General features: G+C 40.9%; 1 protein-coding gene across 1 annotated transcript in view; it reads left to right on the top strand.

Annotated features, from left to right (window-relative positions):
- Positions 1 to 25,442, top strand: part of KALRN (kalirin RhoGEF kinase) — a 602,830-nt gene that overhangs the window by 316,400 nt on the left and 260,988 nt on the right. The window contains exons 19-25 of the mRNA XM_032268307.1: positions 1,365 to 1,479; positions 5,508 to 5,623; positions 6,118 to 6,240; positions 14,792 to 14,974; positions 16,532 to 16,650; positions 22,476 to 22,542; positions 23,122 to 23,231. Coding sequence (XP_032124198.1) covers positions 1,365 to 1,479; positions 5,508 to 5,623; positions 6,118 to 6,240; positions 14,792 to 14,974; positions 16,532 to 16,650; positions 22,476 to 22,542; positions 23,122 to 23,231 — 833 coding nt within the window. The remainder of the gene's footprint in view (positions 1 to 1,364; positions 1,480 to 5,507; positions 5,624 to 6,117; positions 6,241 to 14,791; positions 14,975 to 16,531; positions 16,651 to 22,475; positions 22,543 to 23,121; positions 23,232 to 25,442) is intronic.

The raw sequence follows: 25,442 nt of genomic DNA, 5'->3' as shown, positions 1-25,442 counted from the left end.
TATAATTATGTTTCTGTTAATTATATAATAATTTTTAATTATATAATTTGTAGGATCAGAGGGAAAATATGAGATTCTAAAATTTAACACTTCAGGGTATGTAGAAGAAAAATATAAAATAAAATTTCAAAAAAATGAAATAAAATTTCACGGTTTTATCTAGAGATAATTTAGTTCTGAAAATTATAGATTAAAAATTAGTATGCTACTATTTATTACTTTACAAACAGAAAACAAAAAGCTACTTTGTAGAGAAATTCAGAAAATACTAGGCTTGAGAGGAACAAGAAATGCTGTCAGTCATCCTAGATCCTACATATGAGTTGCTTTCTGACTTCTGCCCTTTCTGGGCTTCAGTCTTGTCCATCAGTACAACAAGGAGAATGTGACCAGCCCTCTCTCTGTCCACCACAGCTAATATGAATCATAAATGGAGTAGCTGATATAACAGCTGTTAGTTCTTTATGCAGACTGGCATTTCTCAACAATAGGATGCTTATTAGTGATATTTAGATGAGGGGGAACTTGATGGGCAAATAAGTTTGAAAAATGTTGGTACTTTCCATTTAGTTTTGGAATGTAGGGTTAATAGATATGTTTACCAAATTTACTTGCTCAAGTCTAATTCACACTGATTTTAAAGTAGGTTTATGTTTCCTGACTTACACCAGTGGCCGTGTAAGAGGTATTCTGGTGTCTGAGGAAAAGTAGGGTAAGAGTAAATGTTAGTAATGCTTGGTCAACATAGAGACAAGGGATGGCTGATTTCTGATTTTTATCTGAGATGGAACAGGCAGAGACACAAGGAGTAATTCTTCACTTGACAAAAGGAAAGCTTAGAAAGGTTAGCTCCATAAATTGGAATTGTAGTCTCTGTGAAGCAGTGATGACATTCAGAGCTCTGCTCTTTCCAGATTCCTTCAGAGTTCTTGAGCCTCCCAAAAAGTACAAGGAGGGGCTAGGTGCTATGATTCACACCCATAATCCTAGCACTTTGGGAGGCCAAGGTGGGCAGATTGGTTGAGCCCAGTAGTTCAAGACCAGCCTGGGCAACATAGTGAGACCCCGACTTTACGAAAAAATGCACAAAGTTAGTCAGGTGCGATGGTGAGTGCCTGTAGTCCCAGTTACTCAGTAGGCTGAGATAGGAGGACTACTTAACCCTGGGAGGTCGAGGCTGCAGTGAGCTATGATCATGCCACTGCACTGCAGCCTGCGCAAAAGAGTGAGACTCTGTCTCAAAAAAACAAAAAGCAAAAAAAGGAAAAGAAAATGTCGAAGGAGGGTACGCCTTCTCTAGTGTCTTGGATTCCATACATCTGCCACCTGCTGGGACAGGGGCCTCACAGCTTTGTCTTTCTCAGGCCTGTACCCTGGCTCGGCGGAACGCTGAGGTGTTTCTCAAGTACATCCACAGGAACAACGTCAGCATGCCCAGTGTCGCCAGCCACACTCGGGGACCCGAGCAACAAGTGAAAGGTCAGTGAGAGACCTGCCCAGCCACCAGTCACTGCAGCAACAGCCCTTCCCTGAAATCTTCCATGTACCCAGTTTTCACACAATCTCAAACTTCCTGATGCTTCTCCTTAGAGAAGAAAGTGTGTAATGTGGGATAGTGTGGGCAGTAGTGATTCATGGTTAATTTTTAAACATGCGTTAAGATCTGGAATGCAAAAACAAGGATGAAATTTCCCCAAGCATTTTCCTTTGTCTTAGAGTCTGGGCAGCACTGCCTAGTGGAAGTTTCTGAAATAATGGAAATTGCCTGTATCTACGCTATACAATACAGCACCTATTGAGCACTTGAAATGTGGCTAGTGCAACTGAGGAAACAAATTTTAACTTTCGTTTAATATTAACTAATTTAAATGTAAATTACTGAATGTAGCTCATGGTTAATAAATTGAACAGCATAAGACTAGGGTACTTATAGCCTAGGAACAGAATGTAGACTGAGGATCCTAAAACCAAATGCTAACCCTGGATTTATCACAGATTGATTAAGCCTTTTAAAACTTTAGTTTCTTATTTAAAATGAGGGGAGCATCTAAACTCTTGCTACTCCAATTGTAGTTTCCAGACCAGCCCCATTGACATCCCTGGGAGAGTGTAAGAAACATAGAATCTCAGGCCACACCCAAACCTACTAAGTCAGAACTGAATTTGGCACTTTGGGAGGTTGAGATGGGAGGATTGCTTGAGGTCAGGAGTTCAAGACCAGCCTGGGTATCATAGTGAGACCCTGTCTCTACAAAAAATTAAAAAAAATAGTCTAGTATGGTGGCATGCCTGTAGTCGTAGTTACTCAGGAGGCTGAGATGGAAGGATCATTTGAGCCCAGGAGCTGGAGGCTGCAGTGAGCTGTGTTTGCACCAGTGTACTCCAGCCTGGGCAATATGAGACCCTGTCTCAAAAAAAAGAAAGAACAACAAAAAAGAACAAAGAAGCTGCATTTTGGTAAGAACTGCCCAATTTTACCAACCAGGTGATTTGTGTGTTCATAAAATTTAGATAAGTACTGTTCTACATAATCTTTAATAATCTCTCTCAATTCTAGAAAGTCTCTGATAATAAATACATAACTTTAAACAATTGCTTATTATCTGACCATGTGAAACTTAAATCATGATCTGTGAAATTATTCTAACCATGCAGAAATTAGCCCTTGAGTGGGTGAAGAGTTTAACAAATGTCACCTTGCCAAGGCAGAGAAATATAACTCTGGAGCACGAGGCTAGAGAGGGAACCCAAGCCAACTTGGAGTGAGGAGTGGTATGGGCTTGGAGACACCATGGACAGGGTAGGGTACGTGGTCTGCTTAAGAAGGGCTTCCCTCTTTGCTCAGGTAGCTCAAGAGTTGGAGAGAACAGAGGCCATTGGAAAGAATTAAATCTAGGAATCAAATTTCCCTACAGAGAGGAAGGAGCAGAGTTCCTCTTCCAAATGTGATATTCTATTTGTGGTCAGGGGACCTGTGGGGAGCTGGTATTATGTCACTTCTCCTTCTAGCACATTTGAAAGCATATGTTCTGGCTTCCAAATCCAGACAGGAGCTTGGGTGAGGCCAGCTGCCTACTGAGAGACCACATATCCCACCTACACTTCTGAGTGCTGAAGAATAACAAGCACCCAGAGACAGTGGGAAATGCCTACATCTTGGAGGCAAGACCAGGTTGTTACCTATGTGAAAGCTTTCAAGAAGAGAGGAAAAAGAATCTTGAAACTCGAGGATTTCTGCCTGATCTAGGTTGATTCTCTTAGCCACACCATAGAGGGAGCTTCAATGAGCAAAACTCTGGCGAGGGAATACAAAGACTAGAGGAAATGAGTTTCCACTCCTTTCTTGCCCAGTTGAAGCTGAGCAGGGACCTATAATCCCTTATATATCAGTTCCCTTTTCACTTACTACCTAGACTCAAAGCCAGTGCCACATATTTTTGGCTTCTTTATACTGCTGGTTGTTATATGGCTACATAACAACCCCGAAATTCAATGATATCCAGCTGTAAGCATATATTCTTCAAGTGGCTGTGCATTGGCTGGGGAGCAGCATCTTAGCTGGGCTCAGCAGTGCAGTTGTGCTTCAGGCTGTAAGTCTAGCTAGCTTAGCTCCTTCACTCCAGGTAAGGTCTTGTTTGCTCCATGTGTATTTATTTTGGGACCTGGGTGGAAGGGGCAGCAGTTACCCAGGAGGAGTTCCTATAGTGGTGATACAAGATACAAAGTCAAGTCTACAACTATGTTGCAAGGCCCTGCTTATGTTTTATCTGTTAACAGCTCATTTGCCAAAGCAAGTTATATGGCCAAGCCAGAGATCAATTGGGGAGTGAGAAACTGTACTTGCCTCTTTGGGAAGGAATGAAAAAGTGATACGATAAAGGCATAGATACAGGGAAAGGTGAATAACTGGACCCATAAAAGACTGGGCACAGTGGCTCACACCTGTAGCCCTAGCACTTTGAGAAACCGAGGCAGGAGGATCACTTGATCTCAGGAGTTTGAGACCAGCCTGGGCAACATAGTGCAACCCCCATCTCTACAGAAAAATATATACAAATTGGCTGGGTGTGGTGGCATGTGCCAATAGTCTCAGCTAGTTAGGTCCTGGCTGAGGTGGGAGGATTACTTGAGCCTGGGAGGTTGAGGCTGCAGTGAGCTATGACTGCACCACTGCACTCCATCTTGGGTGCCAGAGCCAGACCCTGTCCCAAAAAAAAAGCATTCAGCCTAAAAGATGAAAAACAGATTCTATCCTCAGAAAGGCAAACTTGGCTGGGGAGGTGGGGATGAAGGGGTATGAAAAGTACATAAAATCAACAAAAGCTCCATCTTCATAAAGCACAGAAACTTTATAGCCCCAGTAATGTGGGAGACCGAGGTGACTAATAACTCAGGCTCTGAAGTCAGATCTGACCTGAATCTGAACTCTGCCCTTTCCTACCTGAATGACCCTGAGCTAGTTACCTTCCCTGAGCTTTCTCAAAAGCTTTCTCTAAATCTCAGTTTTCTCATCTGTATAATAGGGATAATAATGGTGCATGCGCTGTGGGGTATTATAAAAATGAGTGTCTTCCACATACTGAGTATGTGATAAATATTATTCATATGCTTATTATTTATTTTGTTACCATCTAATATGGCTAGCAGGAAGCAGGAGAAAGATAATAAAATACATTTGATTGCTTCCAGCATAGAACATACTATTTAAAACACTTAAGACATCTACCCATGTACCCAGCTACTCTTGAAACAACAGAAAATGTAGAGAGGGAAATAGCATGGGCTGAATACCTAACCCTGGCCCACTTGCAGTGCTGCATGCCTTGTGTATACTCTCATTTAACATCACTTTTAGCTTTTCTAATGATCAGATCCAAAACAACACGGGCCCAGAGACAACATGAAAATATAATTCCAACACAGCTTCCCTGTGCCCACTATTTAGAAGTGTTTAAATTGAGGCTGTGCTGTTAAAAGTGCTGTGTGCACAACCTCTTGGGCAGGTCCGAGAACATGGTTCATGATGTGGGTTGCCAAGCCAATGACACCAGCCCTCATTCCACTGTAAGTCTCTTGCCTCTCTTCCAGTGAGTCCTTAAGAATGACTAAGATTCCCGTCAAGATTCACCCATGCTCATTAGACTCTGGGGGCCAGTTTAATAAATTGCTATTTTAGGAACTGACCCTTCCTAAGATTTCTTAGAACTAAGGACTGATTTTGCTATCAAGAAAATCGGGGTTATTTGTAAGTCACTGCTGTCATATTCTTCCCACCTTAGTTGAAGGAACTCTCATCACTTGGCTCTCCCCCTAGTCTGTTCAACCTTGCTCCTTTCTAAGAAATCCTTTCTATATCCAGCTTTTGCTTCCTTTCTTCTGATGCTGGATTAGTCTCATGGGGAGGAGGCTTGAAGTACAGTCATGGTCACCTGGGCCATGGGGCTGAAGGAGTTGTTTGGATTTGCTCAGTGCCTCTTGTGACCGTGATGCATCTCCTCTGCCCACAGCCATCCTGAGTGAGCTCCTGCAAAGGGAGAATCGCGTGCTGCATTTCTGGACTTTGAAGAAGCGTCGGTTAGACCAGTGCCAGCAATACGTGGTGTTCGAGCGCAGCGCTAAGCAGGTTGTCCAAAGCTTTCCCTGGCTCTATCTCAGTTCTTTAGATCATGCAGTGGCCCATCACCAAGGCTTAGTCCAGAAAAGGGCCACAGCAGCAGGCAAATTGGGGATAGGAGGGAGAAAGTAAAGAAGAAAAGAAAATAGGTTGTCACTTGTCAGCAATTCAGCATTTACCAAGCTCTCTGTTTTGAGTTTGGTACCAGGAGATGTGAAGAAATGCTAGATCACCCGCTATGCCCCTAATTCATGGATGATGTTGGGCCTGGCCTAGAAGAGTCCCAGTCTACTGGAGGAGACCCTCTCTTTGTGGGATGTTCCAAATTAGGGGAAGGTTCAATCATAAAAAAAAAAAACCTCCCAAGTTACGTACCAATCAAATTGTGTCAGTGTTTCCTGGGTCCATTAAGTTGTCCCAACAATAACCTTCATTATAGTATGACATGTTTTCCTACTGACAGCTGCCTTTTGGGGAACTGGATGGGTTGTTTCCTCCCATAGGCGCTGGACTGGATCCAAGAAACAGGTGAATTTTACCTCTCAACACATACCTCCACTGGAGAGACCACAGAGGAGACTCAGGAACTGCTGAAAGAGTATGGGGAATTCAGGGTGCCTGCCAAGGTAGGAAACATCCCAAACCTTTTCCCAAATCTACCCAGAACTCTTCATTCTGGCCAATTTCACATTTTAGAAGGAAAGACAGCTTCTGTAAGCAAAAATGCTCAGCCACAGTGGGGTTGGGGAAGCATGTAAATGTCCTAAGGGATTGTCTGCTTAGAAACCCGAATACTCAAAGAATTGCCACTGCTGGGTAGAGCAGCTGTATGCAGAAAGTCAACTGCTATACACTGTGCTTCCAAATACTCATCTTCATGCTCCAGGTTCTGGAATTTGCCATATTCTTTCAGACCGAATCAGGTAAAAGGATGTATTCACATAAAAATGTTGCATGTGCATGTGAACACTGCACATATCCACATATTCTTGCAATTTGAGTGGCTTGGGATGTCCACCTTATTGGAAGGGCCAGTGACTATGGATACACAAAACAGGTGAATTTCTTATTTTCTGAGCTATTTCCATCTGGCCTCACAACTGCTCATGAGCTAGTATGTACATCCTTGCATGTTTTGCTCTCCAGAGACCTGCTCATTAGCTGGGTCTCTGGGGAGCAAAACATGCAAGGATGTACATACCAATTCATACCAAGATTGTGGGGAAGGCTATAATAGAAGGATACCTGATTTTCATGTTTTCACAGCCAGGATTTGATCTGAGGATACTTGGATTTGAATGAAAATCTGATCTGTCTCAAGTTCCTCTTTGCAGTATCCTCATCTCTCACACAGGGCTCCTTGCCACATAGGAGCCTTTTTTTGGCATCACTTCTACACATAGCAGACACTCTTCCCAGGTTGAGAGATGTTCTTATTGGGGTCAAAGTGGGAAACATATCCTACCAAGAGATCCCTCGGGCAGTATAAGGAATGTTCCTCTAGTTTGGTGTGACAAAATTAGGCCCTTAGCCTCATTCCTGAACTGACATTTCAGAAGTGATTATCTACTCTATGAATCCTATCCTATGGACTCTCCATACTGGGGAGCCTTTCCTTGCAACCTTGTGAGCTTTGGGCATTTTTCCCTAATGTGAAAAGCTATTAGCACAGATAAGAGACTCATTTCAATACCAGCAAAAAGCAAACAGCACAAAGAAAGTGGCAGATGCACAGAACCCTATTCAAATCCAAATTAAAATGGCTTGTGAATGAACAAGTTTGGCTCTATCCGCCCCTCTCTAAATAGGGTCGATAATGAGCCATTGACAGGCTGAATAGTATCAGATCCATTGGTGTTTCTGTCTGCATAGGATGGATCACAGCAGATACCCAGAATTTCATAGGGTCAAAATCTTTTCGTAATCAACATGGTAATGTGGAGAATTATTCAGTCAATCTTATTCATCCTTCCTTTGTAACCTTCTTCATATGTTTCTCCTCTTTCACATTCATGTAGCTACTACCCTAAGCTGTAGTAGTTTCCTAATTGGATTGCATGCCTTTGGCCTTTCCTTCCTTCCTATCCATCCTGCCCTTCATTGCTGTTCATCTTTAAAATGCTACGTTGGTTATATAACCATCCAGATCAAGAACTTTAATGATTTTCCAATTCCTTTAGGATAATACTGCACAACTCTACAGCTGTACCACCCTACCTCCCTAACTTTATCTTCAATTATTATTTTATTCAGAATTTATGCTCCAGCTGAATGGATGTGTTCTCTTGCCCTCTGAGGGATACATCATATACTTTTTGGTCTATGTGCCTTTTTGGTACATTTCTCTGCCTGGAATACCCTTTCCTTCCCTCTAGTTTGTGCTTTTTAAGAGGATCCCCTGTTTCCACTCTAGAGCCTCCTCCTCTGTGATCCTGCCCACATACCAGGATATGATCCAGCTCATCCTTGCGCTACAGCCCTTGTCCGTATAACCCTTCACCTGGCACAGACCATCTCTCCTCCAGTAATATATGCAATGTTATGTCCTGTGTAAGCCAACAGGATACTGAAAGACAAGAACCACACTATTCATCTTGAGTTCCTTAGGTTACCTGACTGCATCTTACACATTCAAGGGAGGCTATAACCATTCAGGAATATAAGGAAAAAAGGAAGTTTGAGTAGATCACTCCCCCTCAGTTATATTTAATGTCAGTCTTCTACTTTGGCTTTGTATGTTCTCTGTCCCTCCCGACATAGCTATTATGTTCCAAATCTCAGGGTTGTTCATATTAGACTATCTACAGGTTAACAATCCCAGCCGAGGAGCTTCTGATTAGAGGCAGCAGCCTCCTGCCCCACCCTAGTCCCACTTTCCAGAGGTAAACCTCTTCTAATCAGCTGTCTTTGATTATAATCTTCATAACCAATAAAATGAATTTGAAATGGAAACCAAATTGACCTTTAACCACAAGAGAATACATATGGTGGCCCTTATGGTTGAATAGGGTAGTGGAGTTCATTAAATTTGATATTCTGCTCCAAAGGAACATATCAAGTAGAAGAAACATTGCATATAAAAAGATACTTTCTATATAAAAGTTCACAAATATAAGAAAAATGAGATAAAAAAAGTTTGGATGAGGAAAAAAGGAAAACATAATATTCATATTGTGATATGCCTATAGACAGTCCATTAAAAAAATAGAAAGATATTTTCCTATTATGGGTTTAAAAATGTATCAGGGTCAAGGCACATGGGGATGGAAAAGCTTAGTCATCATGACACTTGGAAGAATTCCATTTCTTCTAAAATTAAAACTTGTTTAGATTATTTTGTTTTTTGTTTTTTCCAATTCCATAGTTTTTACTATATTCACAAGGTTGTGCAAACATTGCCACTGTTTAGTTCCAGAACATTTTCACTACCCTAGAAAGAAACCCCTCGCCCATTAGCAGTCATTCTCCTTTCTCTACTCCCCTCAATCCCTGGCAACCACTCACCTGCTTTCAGTCTCTATGGGCTTGCCTGTTTGGGCATTTCATAGAAATGGAATCATACAATATGAGGTCTTTTGTGACTGGCTTACTTCCCCTAGCCTAATGCTTTCAGGATTCATCCCTGCTTATAGCATGTATCAATCCTTTTTTCCTATTCATTGCTGAATAGCATGTCATTTCATTGATATACTTCTTTTTGTTAACCAGTCATCAGTTGACAGGCATTTGGGTTGTTTCCAGCTTTTGGCTATTATGAATAATGCTGCTATAAACCTTTATATTCAAATTTTGGCATGAACATATGTTTTACTTCCCTTATGTGCATACCTGGGAGTGGAATAGCTGGGTTATATGGTGTTCTACTATGTTTAACTTGTTGAGGAACTGCTAAACTGTTTTCCAAAGTAGCTATACCACTTTATACTCTCACCAGCAATTTGTAAGGGTTCCAATTTCTCCACATCCTCACCAACACTTGTTATTGTGTCTTTTTATATAGCCATCCTAGAGGGTATGGAATGGTATTCATTGTGGTTTGGATTTGCATTTGCCAATAACTAATAATGTTAAGAAAATACTTTTTTTTTTTTTTTTGAGACGGAGTTTCACTCATGTTACCCAGGCTGGAGTGCAATGGCGCGATCTCGGCTCACTGCAACCTCCGCCTCCTGGGTTCAGGCAATTCTCCTGCCTCAGCCTCCTGAGTAGCTGGGACTACAGGCACTCGCCACCATGCCCAGCTGATTTTTTGTATTTTTAGTAGAGACAGGGTTTCACCATGTTGACCAGGATGGTCTCGATCTCTTGACCTCGTGATCCACCCGCCTCGGCCTCCCAAAGTGCTGGGATTACAGGCGTGAGCCACCGCGCCCGGCCAAGAAAATACTTTTTAAAGCTGGTGACTTCATCTCTGAAAATGAAAGAAGCCATGAGATAAACTGGACTTAATTCATCTTGACAAAAGAAAATTAAGCAGTAATGAAAACGACTGGAGCCTTAGCTGAACTAAATTATGTTTTCTTGGGATTCAGATAGCAAGGAAAGGGAAGATACATCATATACTTTTTGTCTATGTGCATTTTGGTCTATGTGTCCGACACTGGGGATGTCAGACAATACTTTAGACCGAGAGAGGTAGAATCTAAACAGTTCAGGTAAAAGATAGGCATGATTCTGTTCCTGAAACTCTTTTTTTTTTTTTTTGAGACGGAGGTTCACCATCCATGCTGGAATGCAGTGGTGTGATCTCAGCTCACTGCAACCTCCGCCTCCCAGGTTTAAGTGATTCTCCTGCCTCAGCATCCCAAGTAGCTGGGATTACAGGTGCTAACCACCACACCTGGCTAATTTTTGTATTTTTAGTAGAGACGGGGTTTCACCATGTTGGCCAGGCTGGTCTTGAACTCCTGACCTCAGGCGATTCACCTGTCTTGGCTTCCCAAAGTACTGGGATTACAGGCGTGAGCCACCACGCCTGGCCTTTCTGAGACTCTTAAGAGGAATGTAGCTTGTATGTGATGGAAATTTTTGGTTCTTTTATGTATAATAACAAACAGTCCCCTGCCAAATGAATCAGAAGATGTGTTTCAAGAAACCTGTTCACTTGCACGAGGAGCTCAGTAAATTCATGTCACAAAAAATACATTGATAAGGAATATCAATATTCCTTATGATTATCTCATTATAAGGAGTATCAATAATGAAAGGCAAATATGGAAGATTATAATGAGATTATAAGATTACTATCAAGAAGACAAAATCTAAAAGACTTGTAAAATGTGCTAAAGTCAAAAGGGCTTTTAAAAAGTTTATTCAGAGTGAGGCTCACTGATTAGAGGAAGATTATAACCAAAGGAAAAAAGAAAGGAAAGGAGGAAAAGAGAGGGATGGGAGGGAAAGAGAGAAGGATAAATAGAAAAAATAGAATCACTGAATCCCTCTTTTGAACCTCTGTCTTTTCCAGCAGATAACTAGAATTCAAAATGGAAAGGCAAAACATATATTAAGGGACTCAGGTCTAGATTTCCTGGCCCAGATGAATTATGGTACCCAAAGTTTCCCTTCTGGCCACAAGATCATGTCCATACTTCTGAATGTATCATTCAAGAACTGCTGCAATCTGATCCCCATTATACTAGTTTATATAAGCTACTGTCTTCGGAGGAAAGATTTGAGTTTCAGATGGGCTTAGGTTGAAAGGGAAAAGATATTGTATGACCATGTATAGAAATAAAGAAGAGAGAAGCGACGTGGCTGAACCTCCCCAAAACCCAGAAAAAGCTCAGTGACTCAGCCCCATGCGAAGAACGAGAAATGTGGCATAGTGTCACCTCTGGACATGAAAACTGGAATGTCACCTGAGACCAAGGGCAGCTCAAGCAGTCACATCATCTGGTCCCCGTCTCAGAGCAGAGCACCAGAATCTGTGTAATGTTTACCATTTCTATGCCTCAGCTTCCTTTTTCTTCTTCCCCTCTGCTTTCTGTGATTTCACTTCTACTCGCAACCAATCACTAGATCCCTATCTGTGCAGTTTAAATCCTCAGGGAAACAACCTCAGTTAACCCACACCCTATTTAGACATAGCTTTTAGGCCAGCACACCTTAGATAGAAGTTACTGGCTGCACCTTGATGGGCTGCCCTCATAAGACAAGTTTTTACCTCTTATCTCAAAAGCTGTAACCAGGCATTTAGCAGGTCATGTGCTGCTACCACAATCATCTATGTATAAGAAAACATTTTAGAATACCCCCAGTGGGGACCATGGCCATGGTTGGTGTCTCAGTGGGCTTATCCAATTCATAGGACAAATTTATCATCTACTTCTTCCAAAAAAGAACCTTTAATTCTTGCTGATCTAGCTTTACTCACCTCCAAACACAAGATTTGCTCATTCATTTATTCAGACAACATTGATGGTATGCTTACTATTTTCTAGACACTGGAGATACACAAAAGAATAAGATGTAATACTTAAGGGTTCATGGTCTAATAAAGAAGACATATAAATAATATGATATATGCTAAAATTGAAGCATGTATGTGATACTGTGGGAGCACTGGGAAGGGCCTCTCCCACTTGTCTTGTGGGGAGGAGAGGAGAGGAAAAAGGGTATTGGATCAAGAGTAGGGATGAGTAGGAACCACTCATCACAGCAGGAAGGGCATGTGACATTCAACATGGCTGCAGTGTAGGGAATGGAGAACAGTGGAGACAGGGCTGCTGCAAAGGTAAGTGGGGCCACATGGGGAAAGTCCTGTCTACACTGCTCGTTTTACTGTCTCTTTGCCCCTCTAGGCCCCACACATACCTAGAATACTCCTGGTCACAAACCATTTGCTTTGTTGACTCTGAATCACAATTTTGATGCTTTAGGATATAATTTTCTCTGATAGAACTGCCCTAATATGGCTGCTGCCATCAACTGGCTGTAAAACCCTTTCTCATTGGTGGAGTCACTTTACCAAGAGCAGAGAATATGTATTTCCAAGACTTTTCATAAAACTTGGTGTTTAAGTAAATATAAAGCCAAAGAAAACTGTTTTCAGGAAAAATGAAAATAAAAAACACCCTACATGCAGTAAGATGAAAGTTCTCAGGATGCCTAGACACTGGAGATACACATATGAATAAGATGATTAAAAAGAGGAGTTGAGTAATTATAGTTTAGATAGAATTAAGTAGATTCTATTTTGAATATAATCTGCTAATTCTCAACCAATTCCCTGTTATTACTCTGCCTTTTCATGGCTGAGGAGATGTTTCTGCTGTCTTCACACCCACCTCCTTTCCTTCACACCACAGCTCTCCTGGCCTTTATCTCCTAATGTCAGGCACCAGCCTACTGTCCCGAGATAGAAGAAGCTCCTATATACTGAGTGAGCTCCTGGAGAGCTGGATCCCTGGTCCCTGGCCATGCGTGCAGCAGGCAGAGCACTCTCCATTCGCCTCTCTGAAGCCCTCTTTTTCTGGCATTTCTTGGGAGGGTTGGTCTCTCATGGGAGGAGCTATAGATGAGCCTGGAAGGAGCAGGTGGGATGAGGATAATAGAATAAAGAAAGAAGGGCTCTTTTGTTTTTTCTCCTATATCTCCAGTGATGTCCTGCCTCAGTTTCCCTGTTAGTTAGATTGTAGCATGGTTTAAACCTTGGACCTACTTACCTCCAGTCCAAAAGACAATTTTTCTTCTTAGAGTAGTATTTAAACATTCTTTCCTTTTCCTGAGCAGTTTTAGAGTTTGAAAATCCAAACTTGAGATTTAAAAAAAAATGAGCAGCAGTCTGCTTATTGGATGTCTCTCTCATTCCCGTGTCTTTCCCAGCTTAAGTACTGCCTCTCCATGAGACCTTCCCCACCCATGCCTGTCCACCTTCATTTTCTCCTTTTAAAATTCCTATAGTGTTAACTCTACATTCTCCCATTTTGACATTCAATTATATAATGCCCTGAGTTATTTAACTACTCTGTATGAAATGAACATTTTTTTCCTTTTGTTTAACCCCCAAGCCTAGCCCTATAGCTCTCTACCCAGTACTATTGACCAACTAGGTATTGAACAAACTCTTGCTAAAAATGAAATTAACCCAGTAAACATCAGAGTTCTACTTTACCTAGTCCTGTGATAGATGGTGGCTTCATTAACTTCTTTCTCCTGCTCTCTAATGGAAACTAAAGACAAGATTCTGGTGGTGACAGGGACAGAGTTAACTCTTAAATCTGCTCATTGTATTTATTTAGATCCTGGCATGTGCCAACTTACATGATGTTTAGAACTGGTACAGTGGCGGGAGGGAACACTAGGAACTAAAGGGCAGAGATAAATAGGCTCTGTTGCCTACTGGTAGTATGAAGTTGGACCAACCCTAAGCCTCTCTAAGCCTCAGATTTTTTTCATCTGTGGTTCAAAGAGACCTGCATCACTTCCCTCCACCAGCTTCCTAAGGATGCATCAAATCTCAAATGGCTTTCAGAAACAGTAATACACTATGCAAATTAGTAAAGCGTACTAATGTAAGAGATTCTTACATCAATAATAATGGCTAATGTTTATGGCTTACTGAGTTCTTACTGTGTTCCACTGTACTAAGAATTCTATGTTTATCAACTCATTTAATACACCAACTCTTTGAAGTAGGATCAGCCCTCTGTATCTACGGGATTCAACCAACCATGAACTGAAAATGTTTTCTTCAAATGGATAGTTGTGTCTGTACTACATATACAGACTTTATTGTTGTCATTTCCTAAACCATACAGAATAACAACTATTTACTTGGCATTTACATTGCATGAGGTATTGTAAGTAATCTAGAGATGATTTGAAGTGTTCCTGAGGATGTGGGTAAGTTATAAGCAAACACTTGTTCTATAAGGAACTTGAGTATCTGGATTTTGGTATCCATGGGGGGTCCTGGAACCAGTCCCCCCCCCACCAACAACACTGGGGGACGACTGTACTATTATGGTTTCCTTTTTGCAGATGAAGAAATGGAGGCACAGAAGGTTTAAATAACTTGCTCAAAATCTCCCAGTTAGTAGTGATAAAGCTGGGATACAAACCCAGGTAGCCAGCTATGAGGTATCTATGGATGCCCTGAACAGGAAAAGAGGATTTGGGGTGAAGGGGCAGGAGAATAAATGTAATCCAATAACTTAAGGCCATCTTTTGGGGCAGCAAACAAAGGAGAAGGTGAAGCTTCTGATTCAGCTGGCCGATAGCTTTGTGGAAAAAGGCCACATTCATGCCACGGAGATAAGGAAATGGGTGACCACGGTGGACAAGCACTACAGAGATTTCTCCCTGAGGATGGGGAAGTACCGGTACTCCCTGGAGAAAGCCCTAGGAGTCAACACAGAGGTAGGCAGGGGCATTGGCCTCGGGACATCCTCCCTTCTCACCTCCCTGAGCACCATTGCCCTTGTCATCATGGAAGAAAAGCATGTTTCCAGAGCAGTACTTCTGAGCTGTTGACCCCTAGAAGACTTGCCTTGTGTGGCTTTTCTAGTGGGGAGTGGCAGGTGGATGTTGCTGATCCATTAACCTCCAGCCTCCTGTGATTAGTATTCTATACATTACAAAATCGACTGGCCAGTGTTGGGGCCTATGGCTACAGAACAGAGTTTTTCTCTGTATAGTGTTAACTGTTGACTTTGAGAACTAAAAGCTTTATCTTGGCTTCATAAATGCCGTCTTCCACCCAATTATGTTAATCAGCAAATGATTAGAGTCCCCAGTATATATAATAGTACTTTTTAAAGAATAAGGGGTACCATTTGTACAAGGGTTATTTGACGTTTCAACTGAACAGAGGTACAATTTGCCATGAACCAGGGCAGATAGACTTTTAATCTCTTCTTTATAATAGGGATTAGTAACCTGTGAATTAAGAGCTAAATACAGCCTGGCAGTTTAATCCTAGGATGTCTAGTTCTTAAATCTTCAAACTGGCTCATGATCTGAAGCAGAGCAGCATAGAGAGTGAAGTGGCCAAACCACCTAAAGTTAAGAGAGTTAATGTCTCCCCCAGGCTTTAATCTGTGAGTATTTATCTAGGAAGTTCCATCATATATAAATACCAAATAGTGGTTAAAATTAGCAGGGATGAGCGATGAGAAAGGTCAGCCATTTTTCTGTTACTTAGCTTTCTGTTTCCAAGGGAAATCACTTGTTTAAATAAATATATTTGGTTTGATTATTTTCTTTTGACAAATGAATGGCATTTTTATATCTTTATGTGTTTTTGTTTCACATATATTTTAAATGGTTAAGAATCAGCCTTAGACTAATTTATTGATGTGTGTAGATTTAATTAGGACCAAAGGCCTTGGGGAAATAGATACCTAATTATCAAATGTATTTATTGTTTTTTCTTACTGTGGATATTTTTTTTTTTTTGAGACAGAGTTTCGCTCTTGTTACCCAGGCTGGAGTGCAATGGCGCGATCTCGGCTCACCGCAACCTCCGCCTCCTGGGTTCAGGCAATTCTCCTGCCTCAGCCTCCTGAGTAGCTGGGATTACAGGCACGTGCCACCATGCCCAGCTAATTTTTTGTATTTTTTTAGTGGAGACGGGGTTTCACCATGTTGATCAGGATGGTCTTGATCTCTTGACCTCGTGATCCACCCGCCTCGGCCTCCCAAAGTGCTGGGATTACAGGCTTGAGCCACCGCGCCCGGACCTTACTGTGGATATTTACCCTAAACATTTGACCTGAACATTTTTTTTTTTTCTTATTTGAAAAAATAATAATGATCCCATGAAGAAGAGTGCTTATGGGCGTGAGTCTCTAAGATCCCTCATGTTTTTATCCTTCTCCATTATATCTTTTTCCCCCTTTTACTACCTCCCTCACCTCGAGTGAGTTGCTCTCCCGTAGCATCGCAAGGTGACCTCTGTGATCCCTCCATGTGCAGGATAATAAGGACCTGGAGCTGGACATCATCCCAGCAAGCCTTTCGGATCGGGAGGTCAAGCTGCGGGATGCCAACCATGAGGTCAATGAAGAGAAGCGGAAGTCAGCCCGGAAGAAAGAGTACGTGTTGGCTTCCGCCCAGCTAACTGGTTTCCAGTGACAATGCTGGGCTTTCACCACCACTTGTCCCTTTGGATAGCTTAATATGTCCTCGTGACCACCTACAGGGATTGGGATAGATAGACATAATGTTTGCATTGAGAATATGGGTTCCCTCTGAAGGCTTTTAAGTCTCTCCAGTCTGTCCTTCACCTGAATTCTCTTCATATATCAGTGACTTCGTAGACAAAACCTTCCTCATGGATCATCACATTTTACTTCACAAGCTCGAAATGACATGGAACAAACCAAATATTTTTTCTTTTCCTTTAATTCTCCTTTCTGATTTTCTTTTTTTTTTTTTTACATTTTTTAATTTTTAATTTTTTTGAGACAGAGTCTTACTATGTCACCCAGGCTGGAGTGCAGTGGCATGATCTCAGCTCACTGCAACCTCCATCTTCCAGGTTCAAGTGATTCTCCTGCCTCAGCCTCCAAAGTAGCTGGAATTACAGGCGTGCACCGCCATGCCTAGCTCATTTTTGTATTTTTAGTAGAGATGGGGTTTCACCATGTTGGCCAGGCTGATCTCTGACTCCTGATCTCAAGTGATCTGCCTGCCTCAGCCTCTCAAAGTGCTGGGATTATAGGCATGAGCCACTGCATCCAGCCTCTCCCTTCTGATTTTCTAATTCCCATTGATAGTGTCACTGACCCTCTAGTTTTTTTTTATCAGAAATCTGAATTATTTGCAAAAACTTCCCATAGCTTTTCTGGTGCTAGTCCCTGCCCAGTTCACCTGCACAGCGATGCCAAGTTTACCTTTCTGGAGTAACATTTTATTACTGCTAATACCAATACTCTTCCTACAACGAGCACCTACATTTGTTATGTCCTAAACGTTACATAAAGTGCCTTCACATACATTTTCTCTTTTTATCTTCCTATCACTTCTCTCGAGTATATATGATTATTCCCATTTTACATGTAGTAAGACTTAGAAAAGCCAAGTAACTTTCCCCAAACCACACAGATGGTGAGTATTGAAGCCAGAATTTAATCTAGCTTTGACTCTTCAATCTTCTTTGATTTCTTTCCATTATGTTTCTCACCAGTTTCAAATTTTAAATGGTTTGCTACTACCTCCAGAATAATGATAAAACTCCTCAAGGTGCTATCTTTTGGCCTCACCTAAGTCAATCTTACTTCAAAGTACTTTCTAGTTGAGATTACACCTTTCAGTCAGATCATTTTTACTGATTCCTCTCGGGTCTAAGAATAAGTTGTATATAATTGAGAATGCTCTCCTTTCTGCTTGTTTTCTTCCCTTTCATTTCCCTCCCTTTTTTTCTGTTTGGTTTTATTTTGCTCTCTGTAAGTCCTATTAATTCTTTAAAATCCAGTTCATATCATATGCCTCTATAAATCTTTTATCTACAACTCCCACTGTCATTGGACCATCTGCTTTATAAACTCCTTTACTTCTTTTCTGTACCAACTCCCATTTTCTTATTCAACCAGTTCATAAGCATACCTCTTTAACTAGATTGTAGACTCCTTGAAAACGAGGTATTTTATACTCTCTTGTATGAATCAAAAGACTAGGAGAATAATAAGGATAACATAATTATTGATCAAGAAAAGCTCATAGTCAGGCGGGGCATGCTGGCTCATGCTTGTAACTGGGAGGCTGAGGTGGGCAGATCACCTGAAGCCAGGAGTTCGAGATCAGCCTGGCCAACATGGCAAAAACCTGTCTGGGCCGGGCGCGGTGGCTCAAGCCTGTAATCCCAGCACTTTGGGAGGCCGAGGCGGGTGGATCACGAGGTCAAGAGATCAAGACCATCCTGGTCAACATGGTGAAACCCTGTCTCTACTAAAACTACAAAAAATTAGCTGGGCATGGTGGCACGTGCGTAGTCCCAGCTACTCAGGAGGCTGAGGCAGTAGAATTGCCTGAACCCAGGAGGCGGAGGTTGCGGTGAGCCGAGATCACGCCATTGCACTCCAGCCTGGGTAACAAGAGCGAAACTCCGTCTCAAAAAAAAAAAAAAAACCTGTCTTTACTAAAAAAATGTGAAACTTAGCTGGGTGTGGTGGTGTACATCTGTAATTCCAGCTACTTGGGAGGCTGAGGCATGAGAATCCCTTGAACCCAGGAGGTGAGGTTGCAGTGAGCCAAAATTACGCCACTGCACTCCAGCCTAGGCGACAGAGCAAGACTCCATCTCAAAATAGAAAAAAAAAAAAAGAAAATCTTACAGAATATAATTGGATATAGAAATTGAAACCTTGAGGAAAGGGCAAGACATTATCTAAAATCACACAATAAATAAGGACTGTAACATCAATTTCTTTACTTGAAGTTGAGGGTATATACCATTGGGCCAGAAGAAAATAAGGCATGCTTTAGGAGGCATTCCAATGCCAGATGGGCCCTCCCCTCACCTGGACTAGGTATTCAGATTTCAAAAGGAAGAAATAGATACTTGGGAATTGGTCCATTGAGTGAATTGTAGATGTTAGAATGTAAAGCTGCCACCTAAGTTTACTCCTAGGTCAGCAGCACTAGCACATGAGGAGATGAGGCAGAGGAAATGGGCAAGAAGAGAGTAGAGGATGCTGCGATTCAAACATTTTGGAAGAATCTGAAGTTGCCTGAGGTTTTCATAAATTGAACTCTGTTTTCTCAGAATAAGAATGAATAGGGGCCAGAATTTATTTAGCGAGCTGGAACCAACTTATCATTAGATTCCTGCTCTGCTCTCTAAGTATCTCAGCTCCACTCTCAGAAAAGTCCTGACTCCAGGTAGGCAAAACACATTTTTCTTCTTTGGTTGTTTGGTAGGGAATTGTCTACCAATATTTCACCCTAATCAAAAGTTATAGGGCATTGGAAAGAGGAAACAATGAACCGTGCCAATCTTATAAACCATTTCTTGACACTCTGCTTCCTTTATGTTGCCGTTACAGAGTCACACGTACCCAGAGTTTTCTGGAGGACTTTATGAAGAATGTTTTGAAACACTGTTTGGGAACTACTAGAAAAAAAAATAGTATGTTGTAAGATTGAAAACCTCTGTGTAGTTTCTTTGATCAGGATGAAGTAGGACCACAGGTTCCTTGGAGCTGAAGGAACTAAAGCTGCTCTGTGAAGTCAGAGCTTGTTCATATGGGGAGTGTATTCATTTGTCAGGGCTGCTGTAACCAAGTACCTCAAATTGGGTTGTTGAAAGAGCAGAAATGTGTTGTCTTACAGTTCTGGGGGCTAGAAGCCTAAATCAAGGTGTCAGCAGGGTTGATTCCTTCTGAGGGCAGTGAGGGGACAAGGGACAATCTGTTTTAGGCCTCTCTCCTTAGCTTGTAGATGGCTGTTTCCATGCTCATGTGGCATAATCCCAGAATATATGCCTATATCAAAAATTCCCCCTTTTATAATAACATCAATCTTTAGATTCAGGGGCAACTCTACTCTGGTACTACAGTGATACTGTTTCCAAATAAAACTAAAATCTGAAGTATTAGAGGTTAGGACTTCAGCATATGAATTTCAGGGGGGTCATAATTCAGTACATACCTGGGAGGGGAATGAGGGGACTACACCTGACCAGATTTCCCTCCTTGGTTCCTTCTGTGACACCTAATAGCCAGAAGAAATTAAAGGATGGATGGAAAATAAAACAAAATGGGGTGGAATAGCAGCGCTAAATTGTGCAGAAAGACAGGTAAAACTGCAGGAAGCAGATGGAAGCAAAAGAACAATTCCAGAAAACCTAAGGCAGTACAATCAAAGGCAAGCCTGTCAGTTTATGTTCCTTCTGATCTCCCTTCTATCCTAGTTTCATAGCAATCTATAGCTCATTTAATCATGAAATGTTTCCTGAGCACCTACCATGCACTAGGCATGTTGCTTATGTGATCTTGTTTCATACTTGTAGAAGTTCTGTGTGATCAGCTATTTTATAAGTAAGGAGTCTGAGAACCAGAGAGGCAAGTCCTACTTCTGATTGTAATTCAGTTCCTATCTGTGTGACTCCAAAGCTTATACACTTTTTATTCTACCAATAGAGTTCAGTTCAAAGAATAGAAAAAATAGTGGCTAATTAACTTCTATAAAAAGGAATTTTTGAGTTAGCACTTTATTTTTTACAATTTCAATAGGTTTTTGGGAACAGGTGGTGTTTGGTTACATGAATAAGTTCTTCAGTGCTGATTTCTGAAATTTTGGTGCACCCATCACCTGAGCAGTGTACACGGCATCCAGAGTGTAGTCTTTTATCCCTCACCCCTCTTCTGCCCTTCCCCTGAGTCCCCAAAGTCCATTGTATCATTCTTATGCCTTTGTGTCCTCGTAGCTTAACTCCCACTTATGAGTGAGGACATACACTGTTTGGTTTTCCGTTCCTGAGTTACTTCACTTAGAATGATGAATCAGTGCTTCAATTTTAATAGAAAGGCAACTGATAGAAAAATGTATATTTGCTTTAAGGAAAAAATCCCACCAAGATAAAAGTCCAGGAAAAGATGCTGCTCATTTAATATTTCTTATGAAATTTCTAACAGGGGACACTTTGGGGACAGTATTTCTCAAAATGTTCATGTGGTAGAACACCTGGAAATAGGGATGCTCATTATGAACTGCATGAAAAACTGATATAGAAAATGTAAGACATATGTATAAATAAATAGTTTGTGCTAAATTACATATCATATGCCAGCTGACAAGCACCATTTCTAATAAAGATTTGTGAAAATGAAGTAGAATACACCACAGTGAGGCCATGCACCATAAGTTTAACAATTGTCTAAGCACATTGTGTTCTTTAGAGGCCCAAGGAGGAAGAACCCTCTCTTTAAAGCTGCATAGCACACACTTCTCTTTATCAGGGAGTGAAAAGCAGTCACTTATTATTAATTTATACTGTGCTTATGGTTGCATGTTTTGCTTTCTACACATCCGTTTATGCTGTAAACTAGTCCCATTGAAAATAGTATTGAAATAGCTAAAAGGATAATTTAGGTCAGAGGTCAGCAAATATAGACCAAATTTGACACACCAGCTATTTTATATAGTCTATAAACTAAAAATTCTCTTTTATATTTTTAAGTAATTGGGAGAATTATCAAAAGAAGAATATTCTATAACGTGAAAATTAGATAAAATTCAAATTTTAGTGTCTATATATGGTTTTACTGGAACACAGCCACACTTTTTTTTCTTTTTTTTTACACATTATCTATGGGTCCTTTCACATGACAACAGCAAAGCTGAGTGGTTGTGACAGAGACTGAATTGCCCACAGAGATATCTGGCTCTTTATAGAAAAATTGCTAAACCCTGATCTCGGTGTGTTGGACATCTTTTCTTGGCTTTGAAACCTGGTTTATTATGGTACTAAGAACTGTTTTGATATACATCTACAAACTCTACTGAACAGAAATCATCATTCTGGGAGCTGTAATAAAAATGTGGAAAGCTGAGATTCAAGCTATCTAGTTGGTGAGACAGAATATGAACAGTCCTGCATGCCTGTACTCACATGAATATCACCATAGAATCACAAGTATTAATAGCAGGACTGGGGTGGAAAAGGGAGAGAGAATATGGACCTAGCTGAGCACAAACCTGCTAAAGGGATGCAGAGCCAATGGTCACGGTAAGAGTGACTCATAGGAAGATACTTGTAGGAGAAGGAAGGAATTTTGAAGAAAGGAAAAGACCTGTTGATGAAGTAGAAAAATAGGACGTTTTAGAATGTCATACATGCTGGGGTGGGGAAGTGAAGTTTTAAGGAAGAGAGACATTATATCTATAACCAACTAAAAGCCCATTTGTTTCCTTCTAGATTTATTATGGCTGAACTACTCCAGACAGAGAAGGCTTATGTAAGGGATTTACATGAGTGCTTAGAGGTGAGTCTTCCAGTAATCCATTCACAGCTGTACTGGAAAAATGACATCCTTGCCAGCATCAAGTCCTCAACTGGAACTTGGTGCTCTTGGTCTTCTCCCAGAGAGTAATGAATTAAAAAGCCAGCCAGAGGAAATCTTTCTCCTGAAGTCAATAATAATTGCATGGGAGTTTAAAGTACTTTTGAAAAGAAAGTTTAAACTTTTCTCAGACTGGAGCTAGACCCAGGAAAAAGAAGTATATAAGGCACTTAACTCAAAATGAAACCATGACACAGTCAATGAATTTAAATTGTGCATGAAAATGTGCATCCTGTCTCCCCCACCATACACACATACTGAAATCCACACACATTTAATAAATAACAAGAGACTGTGGAGTTTGTGTTCTTGCTAAAGTTCAGGATAATGAAATATTCAGATTTTTTCTTTCTCTTATGTTTACTTAACATGTCACTTTTTCAACTCTACATGCATTTACAGTTTGAGTCTTGCCCCACAAGTTTAAACACCTGTTTATTTTGTTTGTATTTTATATGGCATGCCAGACTTGCCAGTGATGAAACTGTTACTGTCTTACAGACCTACCTGTGGGAAATGACCAGTGGTGTGGAGGAGATCCCCCCTGGGATCCTCAATAAAGAGCATATCATCTTTGGCAACATCCAAGAGATCTACGATTTCCATAACAAGTAGGTTTGTGGAGGGTCTCAGAGGTGCACACTTAGGGCCGTAAATACCAGACAATGGGGTTCCCAACAAGTGGATCAAAGGTGATAGGTGAATCTTATCTGGTGAGTGTTCTAAGGCAATTGCTGTCAGACCTCTTTCCTACTCACTCCCCTTTCTCTGTAATTGTCCAAAAGTCCTAATGGAGAGTGAAGTCACGTATTCAGCAGTGATCCTCCCCATCTCTCCTCAGCATCCTCATGTACTCATTGAGAATGAATACCTGGCTTTGAAGAAATAAAAGTAGCTTCTCCGCATTAAATCTTGTGGGAAATCCTGACATTAGAATTCATCTGAGGCTAATCAATTCCACTTTGTGGTCTTGGGATTTTGAATTCCATCGAAGTTTTCTTTCAACCTAAATATTTCCTCCATACTCATTTCAAATTTCTTGACAGCTTAGAGGGAAGAACATCAACCAACACTCTGTTTTGTTGGAATAAGTAGAATCATAGAGCCCTAAAACTTCACAAGTCATTGTTTCTAGCTTGATTTAAGAATCTTTCCCACACCATGCAAAACAATATGTTCCGTGGTTAACAGAGGATCAGCAAAAAATTGGCATGATTAGTTACATAACTAACCAATGAAAATACATAATACAAATAGAATCTCAAGACACAAAGAAGAACATTGGCATGAACTCTTAGCGCTGTCTTAGGACACTGCTGCAGAGCAGTGCTAAGTCAGGCTAGCTGAGGCATTTACTGAGTTGCGCAGGCTTGTTGGAGATAGAAGGACCATGTGTACAGGTGTAGCAGCCACCCAGAGGCAAGACTCCAGAACAGCACCGTCCCGTGGGGTCTTCTGCAATGATGGACATGTTCTACATCTGCAGCGTCCAGTACAGCAGCACTAGATATGTGTGGCTAATGAACACTTGAAATGTGGCTAGTGCTACTAAGGAATGGAATTTTCCATTTTATTTAATTTTAATAGATTTAGATGTAAATAGACCACAAGTAACAAGTGGCTGCCATATTTGGTATCTCAGCTGTAGAATAGCCCTGTGCTAAGAATGACCAAGAGGCAAGCAAAAATTGGGTGTAAAGGGATCCTGGGCTGTAATAGGTCCAGATAAGGGGTGGAGAGTCATTCCCCTCTTATCAACTCCTGGTTATTAATTCCTGGTATGTCAACAGATGGCATCAGTTTAAAGAGAACATAATATATGTAGCTCCCATGACATGCAAACTTTGTCAGATTATTAAAGCAATAAACTTGAGGGGTAAAAATAACCTTTTGATTTTCTGGACTATGTGATAAAAGTTCCCAGTCTTTTGTTTTTTAATCATAAATTTTAATACCGTTCATTTGGTTTATCTGGAAATTTCCTGACATAGAAATATCATGTCCTCATGCTTATCATTGATAAGATCCCAATAAAACTATTTGACCATTGATCCCAAATTCCATCATCTGAGCCCAGCTCAGTATCTTCCCATCTCCCTCAGGATATCTGAGAAGACATAGGACTGGCAAATGGTAAGTCATGTTACTTTGCTTTTCTGCCTTCTGGTCTCTTGGATTTAGTCAACAAGTCTCACTTTTCCCATATTCTTAGCAAACTGACTAAATATGGAAGCCTAGAGATCACAGCATACACTTCCTGGGAGCTATATACTCGCCAATCATTCTATAAGGGGAATGAATATATGTTTCAAAATTGACCTCTTGTAACAAAATAGCTAACATAATCATGCCTTATTTTGTTGTCATGATATCACTGGTAAGCCATGGTAAATAGTTTTGTAGTTTTCTTAATAGCTTAAAATCTGCCTACCAGTTACAACATATAGTTCTAAGAAATCCTTTTAAAAAATCAAATTAAACCATAGAGAATGCTCTATGGAATAAATCCAGACTATCAAGAACACTGCTACCCAGCACATTTAGAACATTATGAAGAAACAGGAAGAAAATAACAAGTAGCCTCTCAACAACCAGAAGAGATGTCACAAAAATTAAGTTCTTACGTTTTCATAGAAGCATCTTTCTATCCTCCCTAACAACTACTTTACCTCTTGATTATATAGTTTGGAGGCCCACAGCAATTTAGAAACAGCAAATAAGATTCAAGAACTTGAGCGAGTAGTGGGATACCAGCAACATAAAGAAAGACCTGACAGGAAAGAAGACAGATAAACTGCAAAAACAATAGGCAATAGAACCAA

This window comes from Sapajus apella, unplaced genomic scaffold, assembly GCF_009761245.1.
Source record: "Sapajus apella isolate SASKATOON/1434 unplaced genomic scaffold, GSC_monkey_1.0 scaffold178, whole genome shotgun sequence".
In the NCBI taxonomy this organism is placed as follows: domain Eukaryota; kingdom Metazoa; phylum Chordata; class Mammalia; order Primates; family Cebidae; genus Sapajus; species Sapajus apella.
This window is presented reverse-complemented; position numbering and strand designations above follow the sequence as displayed.